Source organism: Brachycentrus maculatus, unplaced genomic scaffold (assembly GCF_059751285.1).
Source record: "Brachycentrus maculatus isolate JH-2025_06_01 unplaced genomic scaffold, ASM5975128v1 h1tg000272l, whole genome shotgun sequence".
In the NCBI taxonomy this organism is placed as follows: domain Eukaryota; kingdom Metazoa; phylum Arthropoda; class Insecta; order Trichoptera; family Brachycentridae; genus Brachycentrus; species Brachycentrus maculatus.
In genome coordinates, this window is record NW_028281023.1 from 372,875 (window position 1) to 386,485 (window position 13,611).

The following is a 13,611-nucleotide window of genomic DNA, read 5'->3' on the forward strand; positions in this document are numbered from 1 at the left end:
CCAGTATTTCTTAAAATCTATTGTGACACGTGTTTCGATGCATTCCGCATCATTTTCAAACACGGTGTTTAAAAATGATGCGGAATGCATCGAAACACGTGTCACAATAGATTTTAAGAAATACTGGTATCATTTGTCACCTTGGTGTTCACCGCTGTAGCACGAGCGCAGACTTGGATTTCATAAAAGTAAGTAGGAATCGGAGCAAATGTTGGTTTCAATTTGATGAACTAATAAATTCATCTCTCGTATTTTGAATTGATGTCAGTTGTTACCTCTTAACACCTTTGGACTGCAAACTGCCGACTCCTCCACCGATAAGTGCGATTTTCACCAATTGCAACGTAACTACGTTATTGAAAGAAGATTGAAAATGTCTCTAACAGTATTATTAATTTAAACGTTTTAAAAAGTTTTTTTTTCATTACCGAAAAAAAAAAGTAAATATATGTATATATATATTTTATATATATATATATATATATATATATATATATATATATATATATATATATATATATATATATATATATATATATATATATATATATATATATATATATATATATATATATATATATATATATATATATATATATATATATATATATATATATATATATATATATATATATGAGAGGGTAGACGTTGGCAGTTTGGCGGAGTCCCAATGTATCATAGCATTTGTGTATATGTGTTATAAAAATACCATCAGTAATGAGTCTTCGATCTACTTTTACATAACACTTTATGATACTTTAACAAATGTATATTAATTTTTAATTAGTTAAAAAGAATATAGTATGTAATAAACTAATTTATTTTTTATTAATTCTTTCGGCATTAACTTTTTGGTAAGACATGTTACATTGATTAAAGAAAACACTTGTTTGTATACCACTTGAGTTTTATTAAAGACTACTAGTTTCAGAAGCTAAGCTTCCATCATTCGGGTCTGAATAATAACATATTATTCAGACCCGAATGATGGAAGTTTAGCTTCTGAAACTAGTAGTCTTTAATAAAACTAAAGTGATAAAAAAACAAGTGTTTTCTTTTATCATTGTAATTTATTTTTTATTAAGTAGTATGGTAATATAACACTCTCCTTATCATTCATCGTTCACTTTGTGTAATACATCTTAAAAAAAACACTACTACGTGACTACCGGTTTCGGAATAATCATCATCAGGTCAAATGTAAACTAATGTGAAAATATTAATTGTTGCAAATCATTTGTCTTCTCTCTCTCTTCCGAATTTTAGTTTTGTATAAATGTCAGTAACAATTTCACTTTAGTCTACATTTGACCTGATGATGGAATGATCATTCCGAAACCGGCAGTCACGAAGTAGTGTTTTTTAAAGTGGTATTACACAAAGTAAACGATGAATGATAAGGAGAGTGTTAACTAATTTATTGTTTGTTTAATACTCTAAGATTAATAATTAATATAGAATTATTGATGTATAGCTTTATTTTATGTAATTGTAATTCAAGAAAATTCTATCAATAAAATTTTTTGAAAAAATGGGTTTTAATTACATAAGAATCTTACTTTATTTTCTTTATAACATAATATTTTTTCTTTTTATTACTTTTATTTTTTCATTAATAGATATGTGATAATATGATATATTATGAACCTTAAAGGCCCACTCACTTCGCTTCAAGGTTTGTAATAAAGATCAATAAATATTTATATTTAAACCAAAAAACTATAGCTGTCGATGAAATTTTTTACACTTTTTTATTTTTATTAAAAATATGTTTCTCATTATTACCTTTATGCGTAAACCAGATATATCGTAATATCTTCTTTACTTCGAATAACTAACTAACTAACTAACTAATCATCACGCCGCCTCCCCGCAGGGGTAGACAGAGAGAATCGAACGCAACACCACTCTGTCTTTGCAAACTTTCTTCGGCTCTTCTACATTCATGCATCTCCTCATACATACTTGACGATTATTACGACTTCTGACCAGGCCACTTTCAAGTATTTGACTTACCTGATGGTGCCAAATTTCCCTTGGTCTTCCTCTGCTTCTTTTTCCAACTTCATTCGCCTCATAAATTTGTTTAACTGTTCTTTTCTCACTCATACATTCCACATGTCCAAACCATCTCAGCACACCTTTCTTAATTTTATCGATAATGAAATAACTTAGAATGAACTGCATACAAACGCAACGTATTAAAAAATTAAACAAATTGTAGCATATTTTTGATAACACGTGCTTTTTTGTGTCCTGTTCATTACTTTAAAGACTCATTCTTAGGTCTCCGAATTCATACCCACCACTTCAAGATGCATTATGTACTTACTGACTACAACATCTGCAATGGGCAAAGTGATCTTACCAGCTCGCAACCAACGCACTAATTTTGGCGAGCGTGCCTTTGCTGTTGCAGGACCGATGGCGTGGAACGCTCTTCCACCAATGAGATAGAAATAGAGTGAGAATTAGAATAGAAATAGATTAGAAAGGGAGTGAGATGATCTTTAGAAAAAGATTTAAAACACATTTGTTTGCTAAATCATTTTCACATAATTTTTTCCCCAATTCATTCACAGTGAAGCGCCCTTGAGGTATTATTTTACGAAAATGACGCTATATAAGTTATCCAAATTTATTATTATTATTTATAACTTCTTTACAGTATTGTATTTATTTCCTTTAATTTTCAATTATTTTTTGTAGTCGCGATTATTATTATATTTTAACTTGAGATGATTAAATGCGTGAAAACAATAGAAAGTGCTAATGCTAAAGTTGCTCAATGTTTCCTGAGGTGAGCATTTTTACTTCTATGTAATCATGAATGACACGATCTGTTTTGTTATTACCCGCCTCTACTTTTAAAAATAGTTTCGTTATTAAATAACCTCATGAAAAGATGAATAAGGTGTAAGTTTGATCGGTAACATTGTAGATTTTTGTGCAATATTAATGCTATTTAATAGTCCCTTACTCACATCCCACATCAAGTAATTTCACACTGTGGAATATACTGAAATAAAACGTTTATATTTGTACATTATTTTTTGACATATCAACACAGGTGAAGAAGAATATGGAAGACTGGGAATTTACAGGGCTTACGACTGACATAGGCTGATTTAAGTGATCACTTTTATACACGTGTAACATTCGCCAATTCCACCCATGATTGGCACCACAGTTTGCAAATTCTAGAATTTTCTAGATGTACGGATCAAACTCGAAACACAGTGCTTGATTTCTGTAGAATTCGATAGAGATATCTACAGTGGGATGAGGGAAGCTTTTTATTAAACTCAAACTGTTTCATTTCATATGTGAGTTCCGAATCCTGGATTTTATTCACATACTTGAGAAACACTAAAAAATATAATTTTCGATTTTTCATTATTTTATGCATTTATTATTTTATTATTAATGATTTCATATTTATGTTACGATAGTTTAAAAGATATAAAAAGTATCTTGTTTATTTTTAATGCTTTGTGAATAGTGGTAATATTCTTATACTTAGTTAAGTCCGCCATGAAATCTTAAGCTGCTTATGTGTAAATAAATGCATAATACGGCTTTGGTTTATTTCAATAAAAAAAGTGTGTGTTCCAAATAAGCAGTTTCTCCAGAAATATTCAATATTATCAGAATATTTTAAGGGTTGTGTTCAGGTTGCGTTAAGTGGAGTGTGTGAATCACCGTCACTTATCTGCCGTATCGTCGTAAGGGTGAATGTTTGGCGCTTGTTAAAATACAACGCTTCGAAAATTAATGAGGTCTGACGATGCAAGAAAAAACAACAAAAAACTGATAGGGACAAACCGAACATTTCACAAAACCTGTTTAATACAGGGACAGTAAAAACAAGTATCTTAGAAAACATTTTATATAGCGCAGCAAATTTTCCACGCCTAATTTGAGGAACGTTTTACATTTTTTAATATTGTTTATTGCTTCGGCATTCACTTTATGGTAAGGGATGATAACATTTTAAATGAAAAACCCTTGTTTTTTTACCACTTGATTTCATTTTATGACAACTATTTTCAGAAGCTAAACTTCCATCTTTATTATTGATGGAAGCATAGCTTCTGAAACTAGTTGCCATAAAATAAACTCAAGTGTTAAAAAAACAAGTGATTTTTATTTAAAAGCATTTTTTAAGTTAAATCTAAAAATAAAAATACAAAGATAAAGGTACCTACATTTATTATTTATATTCAAAGCATTTACTTTGTGGTCAAACATTTTAATTGATATTAGTAATGTTAGTAAATAAGCACTCACCGACTACTTCTGTCTACCGGTTTCGAGACGTACCCGTCTCTTCGTCAGGACATACACTACAATTTAACAATCATGCGAACAACACTACACCACACCCACTTAGTACTATTCACATACACTATCACTACACATGCAAAACATGCAGAGCGAGTTGTTAGTCCCACCATGCTTTTGGGAAACTAAAAAAATAGTACCTACATTTGTTGTTATTGGTCTAAAGTCCTTAATTCAGTTTTATTTTCAAACGTTTGCACGTTTAAAAATAAAACAGAATTAAGGATGTTATGAGGTACTCATATGTTATGAGGTTTACAGAGAATAATTCCGTCCGCCTCCGTAGTGTAATGGTCAGCATGCTCGGCTACCGTTCTGGAGGTCCCGAGTTCGATTCCCAGGGGGGTTTAAAAAATATTAGTAATTTTGTTCACTGTAATATTTATTCAATATTACACTGGACTGGTACCTGAAGTGGAGGGCTGATCACCTTTCCTCCATGTGTTATCGATCGAGATAACACTGCGTTTATATGAAGCAGTGCCCTATGCACCATTGGGGTGCGGTAAGGGTTTTATTATTATTATTATTAGAGATGTTTTTGTAAAAGTTGAGATTGAACTCAAACGTATCTCTTGTATATGGAGTGTAAAACTCTAACGCTTATCGTAATGCTACTGAATCTAAGTCCTATATGGGAATATACTGAGTGTGAGTTCGTAATAGAAACTCTGATAGATACGCCTCTACAATGTAGTTTCAACCACAAGATGGACAAATATATTGACCAATACAATATATTTATTACAAACACCTACACGTATGACAAATAACCCAAAAAATAATGCTGCTCGTGGGTCCAAAAACTGTTATTTTTAGACATTATGAAACAAAATAAAAAACTATATCCATCTTATTTATTTTATTGAATTCATGGATCTTTCACTGTTCCGATAAATGGTCGTCAGACTTTTTACTTCCTCGATCGTGAGGTCCCAAATAATAAAATGATGCCTTTTTCATAATATGTTCGGATTTCTAAGAGATAAGTGACAAACAAACATTTATAAAAAATAAAGCAGTGGACTTTTATAAAAGCATCTATTTAATACCACAACTGAATGATATCTACTATGAAATAATATTTAAAATCATTATGACAATAACAACACAAAAGTCGTTATTTTACGTCTTAGGCTTGACTAAAAATGAAGGTTTGATATTCTCAAATAAAAATAATAATACAATTATAAAATAAAACAAGAGCTTTGTTTTTAACCACTTTTTTAATTGTTTCTCCAACCGGTTTTGACAAGAGCCAAATCATCTTCAGGGATTGACATGTATGTACTTAAGTTTGGTACTGAAATTTCTGTGCGAAACAGTATTTTGTATAATTATTTTATTTAACAAGTGATCAGGATTTATGTTTTGTGTTAACGACATCAAAACCAGTCTGAAAATGTCAGTAATAACACGGTCTCTAGTCAAATTAAAAATTAAAAAAAAAACTTAAGAAAAAATTAATAAAAAATTTGGTAATTTATAAAGCAAAATTTTCGTAAAATACTACGCCAAGGGTATACCTCAAATACACTTGAAATATAGTTTTTGTTTTATAATACACCCAATGTGAGCAGTAAAATAAATACGGATTTGTTTGTTTGCCAGGGTCCAGGAGACCGACGGTTCCTACTTCGAGAGTTTCACCGCCCTGTCGTGGAAGCAGGAGAACCGGCGACTCGGTGCGCTGAGGGCGGGCGAGGCGAGGGCGGAGCAGGCGCCGCCGCTGGAGGCCGCCCTGGGCCTGCCGAGGAGGGCCGAGGACATGCCGTCGCACCAAAGGGAATCTCTTTACGTAGAGGTAAGGGACACTTCTTCTTTTCCCACGTCGATCCACTGAGAAGACAAATTTTTTCGCCACATGATATTTTGGATCCCTAGACACCTTTAGATATAAAATTTTTTGTTGGCTTATTTTAATTTATTCTTTGGTAGCTATTACACCATTATAAAAAGGCATTTGATAATATTTATAAATACCAAGATTGATTTCAAAGCTGTATATTTTTGCTTATATTTACAATATACAATTACGAAAAGAACTAAGATATATATATGTATATATATATATATATATATATATATATATATATATATATATATATATATATATATATATATATATATATATATAAATATATATATATATATATATATATATATATATATATATATATATATATATATATATATATATATATACATATATATATACATATATATAAATATATATATATATATATATATATATATATATATATATATATATATATATATATATATATATATATATATATATATATATATATATATATATATATATATATATATATATATATATATATATATATATATATATATATATATATATATATATATGTAAAACCACTTTATTGTATTACCAGAACTAACTTTCAGTCATAAAATGAAATTGTAAGTACCTTTGGAAAGCTTATTAATGTTTAAAAAATAAAACGGCGTTGGTATATACAGTATATTCGCTGAGTCGTAAAATTTAAGAAATGCGGAGAAACCCATCAAAAGTAATTTAACAGTCGTGTTAATATAATATTTTAAAGGATGGCGTTAGTGTCTAGATATAAAAGGTTTTACCTGTTGGAGAGTATGAAGATGACGTGGAATGAGTTGTTCTACCATTGAACTTCAGTGAACCTTTTTATGCGTCATCAACCCTTACGTACCTTCATATTTCAAACTTTCTTCCGCCAGATATTAATGTTCATCATCCCAAAGGTCTTCCATGAAATATATACAATTTTTCTACGTCCAAAATAGCATCATTCTTATAGCATAATGTGACGTAAGTCGAACGAGGACCATAATGAAAGTTTTATCGAAATATTGTAATTATTTAATTGATTTTAAAAAAATCGATAATTATCCCTCTCATGCATTAAAAATCAACATCTCTTGTAGCCTACAGGCCCCTTGGAACCATCTGCTATAAAACTGAATAAAATACATCTTTACAATAATTTCGATCTTTGTTTTTAAATTTGAAAAAGATAAATACATATTTGTGTTTTTTAATTTACAAAATCACTTCAATTTTATACTATTTCTGTGCGCCTAAGCGGCTCATTATTGGAAATAGGTATCAAATTATGGTAGAGTGAATTTGAACCAAGAAACTATGACTCCACGACACTAACCACGGGACCACAACCTGACATTTTTACATAATGATATTCATGATCAAAGAGAAATTTGAACATTAGTTCAATTTTATATGGTCCACTTTTTTCACGGTTTAAACTATATTAGTGTAATTCACTGTTCGATTTGATAAAAAAAAAAGATAATATATGTTGAAAATTTGCAAAACATACATTTCTCGTCTGTAACAAAGTATGCAACCGCTTATCGCGCACCGTCTTTATCTTATCTTTTCAATTGTTATCAAAAAGTTAGATAATTCATTTATCGCGCACCGTCTTTATCTTATCTTTTCAATTGTTATCAAAAAGTTAGATAATTCATTGATTTTGCAATGACTTATTGCCAATTTGAAAGGGGCCTTTTAAGGTTTATATTTGAAATAAATAATTGAAGATAAAAACTTTCCAATAATGAATGATGTAAAAATAAATATTTTAGTAACAATTCTTGGTAGAACTAAACTTTTTGTAAATGATAAAACACGATCTGTACAGCTGTTTCCACTTAATTTTACCATATACCGGGCTTCATCACTACCGGCATTGTTATATGATGGTAATCTTACTACTTCTACTACCATTAAGCCGTTTCATTCCAGAGGTAGACAGAGCAGTTGGAACGCCCAATCTTCTGTTCCGGCATTCACTCCTAGCTTCCTTCAAGTCCATGCATCTAGTCTTTTTAATCTCTGAATATATAAAACCATCTAATGATTTTTGATACCACCAGATTTCAGGTTCTAATTGACATGGTCGTGCCGATTCATTCGTTTTTTTAACCTGTATTATCATAACCTGTATATCATGCAAAATATTATGGAAATATTACTTTTGTTCATTATGGATCAATAAGATTCAGCAAATCTTGAATAAAGCTTTTCATTATAGGAGAGACATCTTCAATTAGGACAAGGGTCGAACTGCAAATCTGTCTATCGAGGATTAGAATAGTAGGCTTTCTATATGTCCGAACGAAGAGGTCGATCAATAACTATATTCCCGAGCGTACAAGCAATTGCTTTAAAAAAGAAAAAAAATTAAAAACAAAGTTTGAAAATGATTTTCATTTGTTTAGAAATGGAAATTATTTAAATTTGCCGTAAAAAGTGGAAAACGAATCTGGAAGTATGATATTAAAATTTAACCAAATGAGGAACTGATTTTTAACGTTTTTTCGTACATATTTTGTAATTCATATTTTATTTGTTGGGTTAAGACCAGGTTTTTCACCAGGATATGAATTTCAACTTTAATCATCGATTTTTTTTAAACAAAAATACTTATTTTTTCATCATTTAAGTATTTTTTGTAAAAACTGTTATGCCGTTTATGTATTACCGTATATTTAAAAAATAAGGCAAAAAAATATTCTTTGATTATTTTCTTTATTTAAAATGAAAAAAACGAGTTTTAGTTTATCTATTTATAAATAGAAATTCCAAAGCTTTATTGTTCTTTTAGAACATTTCTCTTATCTTTTGAAAGATAATATTGTTTTTTTACAATAAAGCCTATTATCAGATAAAAACAAATAAAGACGAGTAAAATACTTTTACAAAATTTATATCATTTATGATAAATGTTGTAAATCAATCAATCAAAATTATTATTTCATCATGAAGTTGATTATTAAGTTTGACTTTGCATAATTAATTTTAAGAAAACATTAATTAATCTAAATTATGACTTCCTTCTTAGCAGTCATTAAAATTTGGAGATGGCAACAGGGGATAAATTTTTACAATATTTGTACTGCATTTTTTTTATTTTTTGACATCTCATCAAAGATGAAGAAGAATATGGAAGTCTAGGCATTACGGGGCTGACGACTGTCATAGGCTGGTTTAAGTGATCACTTTACACACGTGTAACATTCACCAATTCTACCCATTATTGACAACCACACTACTCAAATTCTTGGAAGTTCTGTATATATGAACCAATTTAGAAACCTTGTTCTTAAATCACTAGAACTTCACTAGAGTGAGATGTAAAGAAGCTTTTTATTAAGCAGAAACTCTTATATTAGTGTGTGAGGTCCCAATCCTGGATTATAATCACACACATAATAACACTTAAACCAACCTATGACGGTCGTCAGCCCCGTAAATGCCCAGACTTCCATATTCTTCTTCATCTTTGATGAGATGTCAAAAAATAATATGAAAAGAACTCCTGTAATTGGAGATAATCCAGATTTTGTGAACAATTACTTGGACACACTCAAAATGTTGTAAATTTGTACTGTACATGAACGTTGTACACGTTCAGTTTAAGTGGTTTTATAAATAACACGTTTTGAATAAAATTAATTATAATTTTACGTATTTTAAGTAATTTTACGTAAAAGAGATCAGAAAAAGGTTAAACATGAAAATTTTAAAAGTATTTCTTAAATACATTAACATGCATCGTATGACACCCCTTTCACCTTTGGAAAATATTCTGTTAAACCTGTTGTGTAAAATGTCGATTTAAAGGAATAGGAATAACTCAAACGAACTACTGAAGGTCGGATGACATTGACGGTAATGAAGATGGCGATGATCGAGAAATCTTGAATTCTGCAAGATAGAAACAAAACTGAAACCGCCGACGGGTATTTTCATGTCTCGGGTGGAAAATTAGATTTCCACAACAAAAGAGGTAAAGATTATCAGCTTTTCTTCGAGAAATTCTTCACTAGGGAAATTTCATCAACGAAGTCTTCAAATAGATGTGCGGGTTTCGAAACAGTATAAAAAATATCTCTTGAAATTTATTATTTTGATTTTTATTCTGAAAATGAATACGATTTTTCTACCCGTTTTTGTTTAGTAAACTGATATACTGGAAATGTTCTTTTTATAGCGAGCAGTATGCATATTTACATCAAATGAGCCAACCGTAGTGAAATATAAATCAAAATTTAAATACATTGCTACTGACTAACTTAACTTGTAATCATTCTAAAAGTAGGTACATAGCTTTATACATATATTTTTATATAAATTTATATACTATATATAATATATATATATATATATATATATATATATATATATATATATATATATATATATATATATATATATATATATATATATATATATATATATATATATATATATATATATATATATATATATATATATATATATATATATATATATATATATATATATAAATACTACACTTTATTATACTTCTTCTTTTTGTAGATCCTAGGGATCTATTTGTGCCTCCGCATGTCGATCTTGGGATGTTGACTCCCAGCTGTCTTTCAATCTTTTTGGAGGTCTGCCTGGGGGTCTGCATCCTTCAGGGTTACTCATTATATAATTCAATGAAAACATAATAATAAAATAATTCAATTACGTTACTGAACTGTTGTAAAGAACCATCGTAATTTTCATGTTTGAATCTCTTTTTTCTGTGAAAATCAATAAATTTGAATTAAAAAATCAAAGCTTTTGAATAGTTTAACTACATTTTACTTTAGTAAAGTAATACATTTAAAACGCTTTAAAAAATATTTGCTTGGCTTTTTTAAATATCAATTAGTGTTGAATTCTTTGGTTTTGGGAAAAAGGATTATGGTAATTAAAATATGTTTGAAATGTTAAGGTTCGAAAACGCTTTTTAATCGTTTTTTATACATTTTTTATGATTATAGATTTTAATTTTATAGATTTTAATGATTTATGTTTTTTAAAGTTTGGAATAGGAAATACGCCAGAAAAATGTGCAAAGTTTTATTTAGTATAACGTATATCTACATAGTATTCCCCCTCGAGTCACCCTTGTTACCTCAGCATATTCACCTGGGAGGAGGAATCACCCTCCGTCAGTAAACATACTTTTATTGCTACGTATGAAAGAGCAGAGAGATCAGATATCTAGAAATGCGAGAGAAACTAGAGACAGATAAATAGAAGCTTTCTCTGAAGCAAGAATGCTTGATTTTAATCGATTTTTAGAGGGATCGTGTTACCGGGATTAGGTTTTCTTTTTTATCTTCTTTTCCTCTTCCACTGTAAATGGTATAAAGTAGGGTATGGAAAACCGGTTACACTGATTGTCCGGGTGATATGGCTAATTATTATGACCGAAATAGCGGTAAATAAAATTTAAATTACCAATGAACTATTTTTCCCCTCTAAATATCTTTACTTATATAAAATTATCTGAAAAGTTTTTTTTGTGTTTGCATTTAAATATGTATCTTTGTATGTGTGTTATAGAAATCAATATATGGTTAGTTAAAAACTTACCTCATTGCGATATTTTTTCGAATTGCCAATTATGTATAGGAGATACTGTTTATTTCATATATTGGGTAGGTATAACATATACTAGGTACCTTACGCATTCATATGAAATATTTTATAATAAATTGTAAATTTAAAATAAATCCCACTAAGTCCTGATAATTTCATAATTGGGGATGTGATATAAAGAAACATACGTAAATATTCGAAAACACTTATCAATCATTGCAGTTTTATTTTTTATGGACATTCAATTTTTATAATTGAAAAATAAACTACTGAGAAAAATACTGGCCTGGTAATACATTCGAATTCAGTTATTTTAAATCAAGACCTTTGAGTATCTTTTAACCCAATAATAAAGCTTCAATTCAGCAAAAAAATATTTCCGGAATGAATATCTTATTTATTACAAAAATACCCCCAGGCAACTTACAAAATTAATTGAAATCCTAATAAGAAGAACGCCGTTTCTCTTTGTTCTTTATAATAAGCCTTGGACTTGGTGATCGTTTTTTTTTTCGTTCAAAAAAATATATTGTATAACATTTTTGGTTTACTAGTATTTTAAGGGTGGATGTATTTTTATTTACACGAGATGGACTCGTGCTGATAAAATATTTTTTAAAGTACAAATCACTTTATTTCGAAGTACTTCAAACAGACTTGAAGTGGCGTCACGCAATTAAATAAATATAAAATATTCACAATTATTTTAATAACTTTAAATATTATATTTTATTCGTTCAAAAGATTTTTCATTAGAAAAATATTTGAAACAAAACACAGTGCAATGACTAATTTTTAATTAATCTTATCATAAACTTATCGTAATTTTTTTATCAACTCAACATTTCCTGAAATGAGGGGTTTCCCTCATTTTCAAATATATGTATTTTTCCATTAATTATGACAAATAAAACATTAACTTATAAATAAACAGTTTTTATGACGATTTCAATATATTGAGATATGATGAATGGCAACGTGGAATTCACATCCACAGTTAATGTACTTTTTTTTAAGATCAAATCATTTATCAATTCGATTGGCCTTTGCTACGGAGACTATGCTAGGCTCTTACGTAAAAAATAACAAACGCAATGTAATTATACAAGTAGGTAATGTAGTTGAATTTAACAGTTCAAGAGTTTTTTTTTCTCTTTTAACATAACTCAGTATATGATGTCAGGCACCGTGGCTTAGTTAAGTAGGTGCTTCACTCCGAAACTGGCGTCACGGGTTCGATTCCCACCAATTGCAAAATAAATTCAAGAAATATTTATTTTCAATCGGTCTGGGTGTTTGTAATGTATTTTGTACGTTAACATTCCCCATCCTTACTACCTGCAGACAAACTTCTAAAAGTAGAACGTCCTTTTTAAAAAAAGGCACATTCTATCCATTCTAATATTGCATGACGTTTTGCTTCATAATTAGAGCATTTTATTTTTTTGAATCGCAACCTATCTTGTGTTGTGAGTGTCACGTGAGTAAAAATACCTTTGAAACCCCAAATGTAATTTTACGATCATTCAAATATTTTCTGGTATAAAAATAAATGATTCTGTTGAAAATAAAATTATTTTTATAAAATATCGCAGACATAAACATATTGCATTGCTAGCTAATCCCAGTATGTGTCTAATCGATAGGAATAATGAAACTAATTGACTATTTAACAAGTGATGCTAAATAAAAGCTTGCAGTATAGAATTTTTAGCCATGATAAAATTCAAGGAAATCCCTCGAGAGATGCTTTAAGCAACGTTTTCATATGCTTGAAATAAAGCCTCTTGAAAATGTGATAATTGGTGGACAACGTAGTTTAGGTA

At 29.3% G+C, this 13,611-nt stretch overlaps 1 protein-coding gene across 1 annotated transcript in view; it reads left to right on the forward strand.

The window, feature by feature from the left end:
- Nucleotides 1-13,611, forward strand: part of unc-13-4A (BAI1 associated protein 3) — a 110,005-nt gene that overhangs the window by 18,427 nt on the left and 77,967 nt on the right. The window contains exon 3 of the mRNA XM_088266626.1: nucleotides 5,956-6,148. Within this exon, the coding sequence (XP_088122752.1) occupies nucleotides 5,956-6,148 (193 nt within the window). The remainder of the gene's footprint in view (nucleotides 1-5,955; nucleotides 6,149-13,611) is intronic.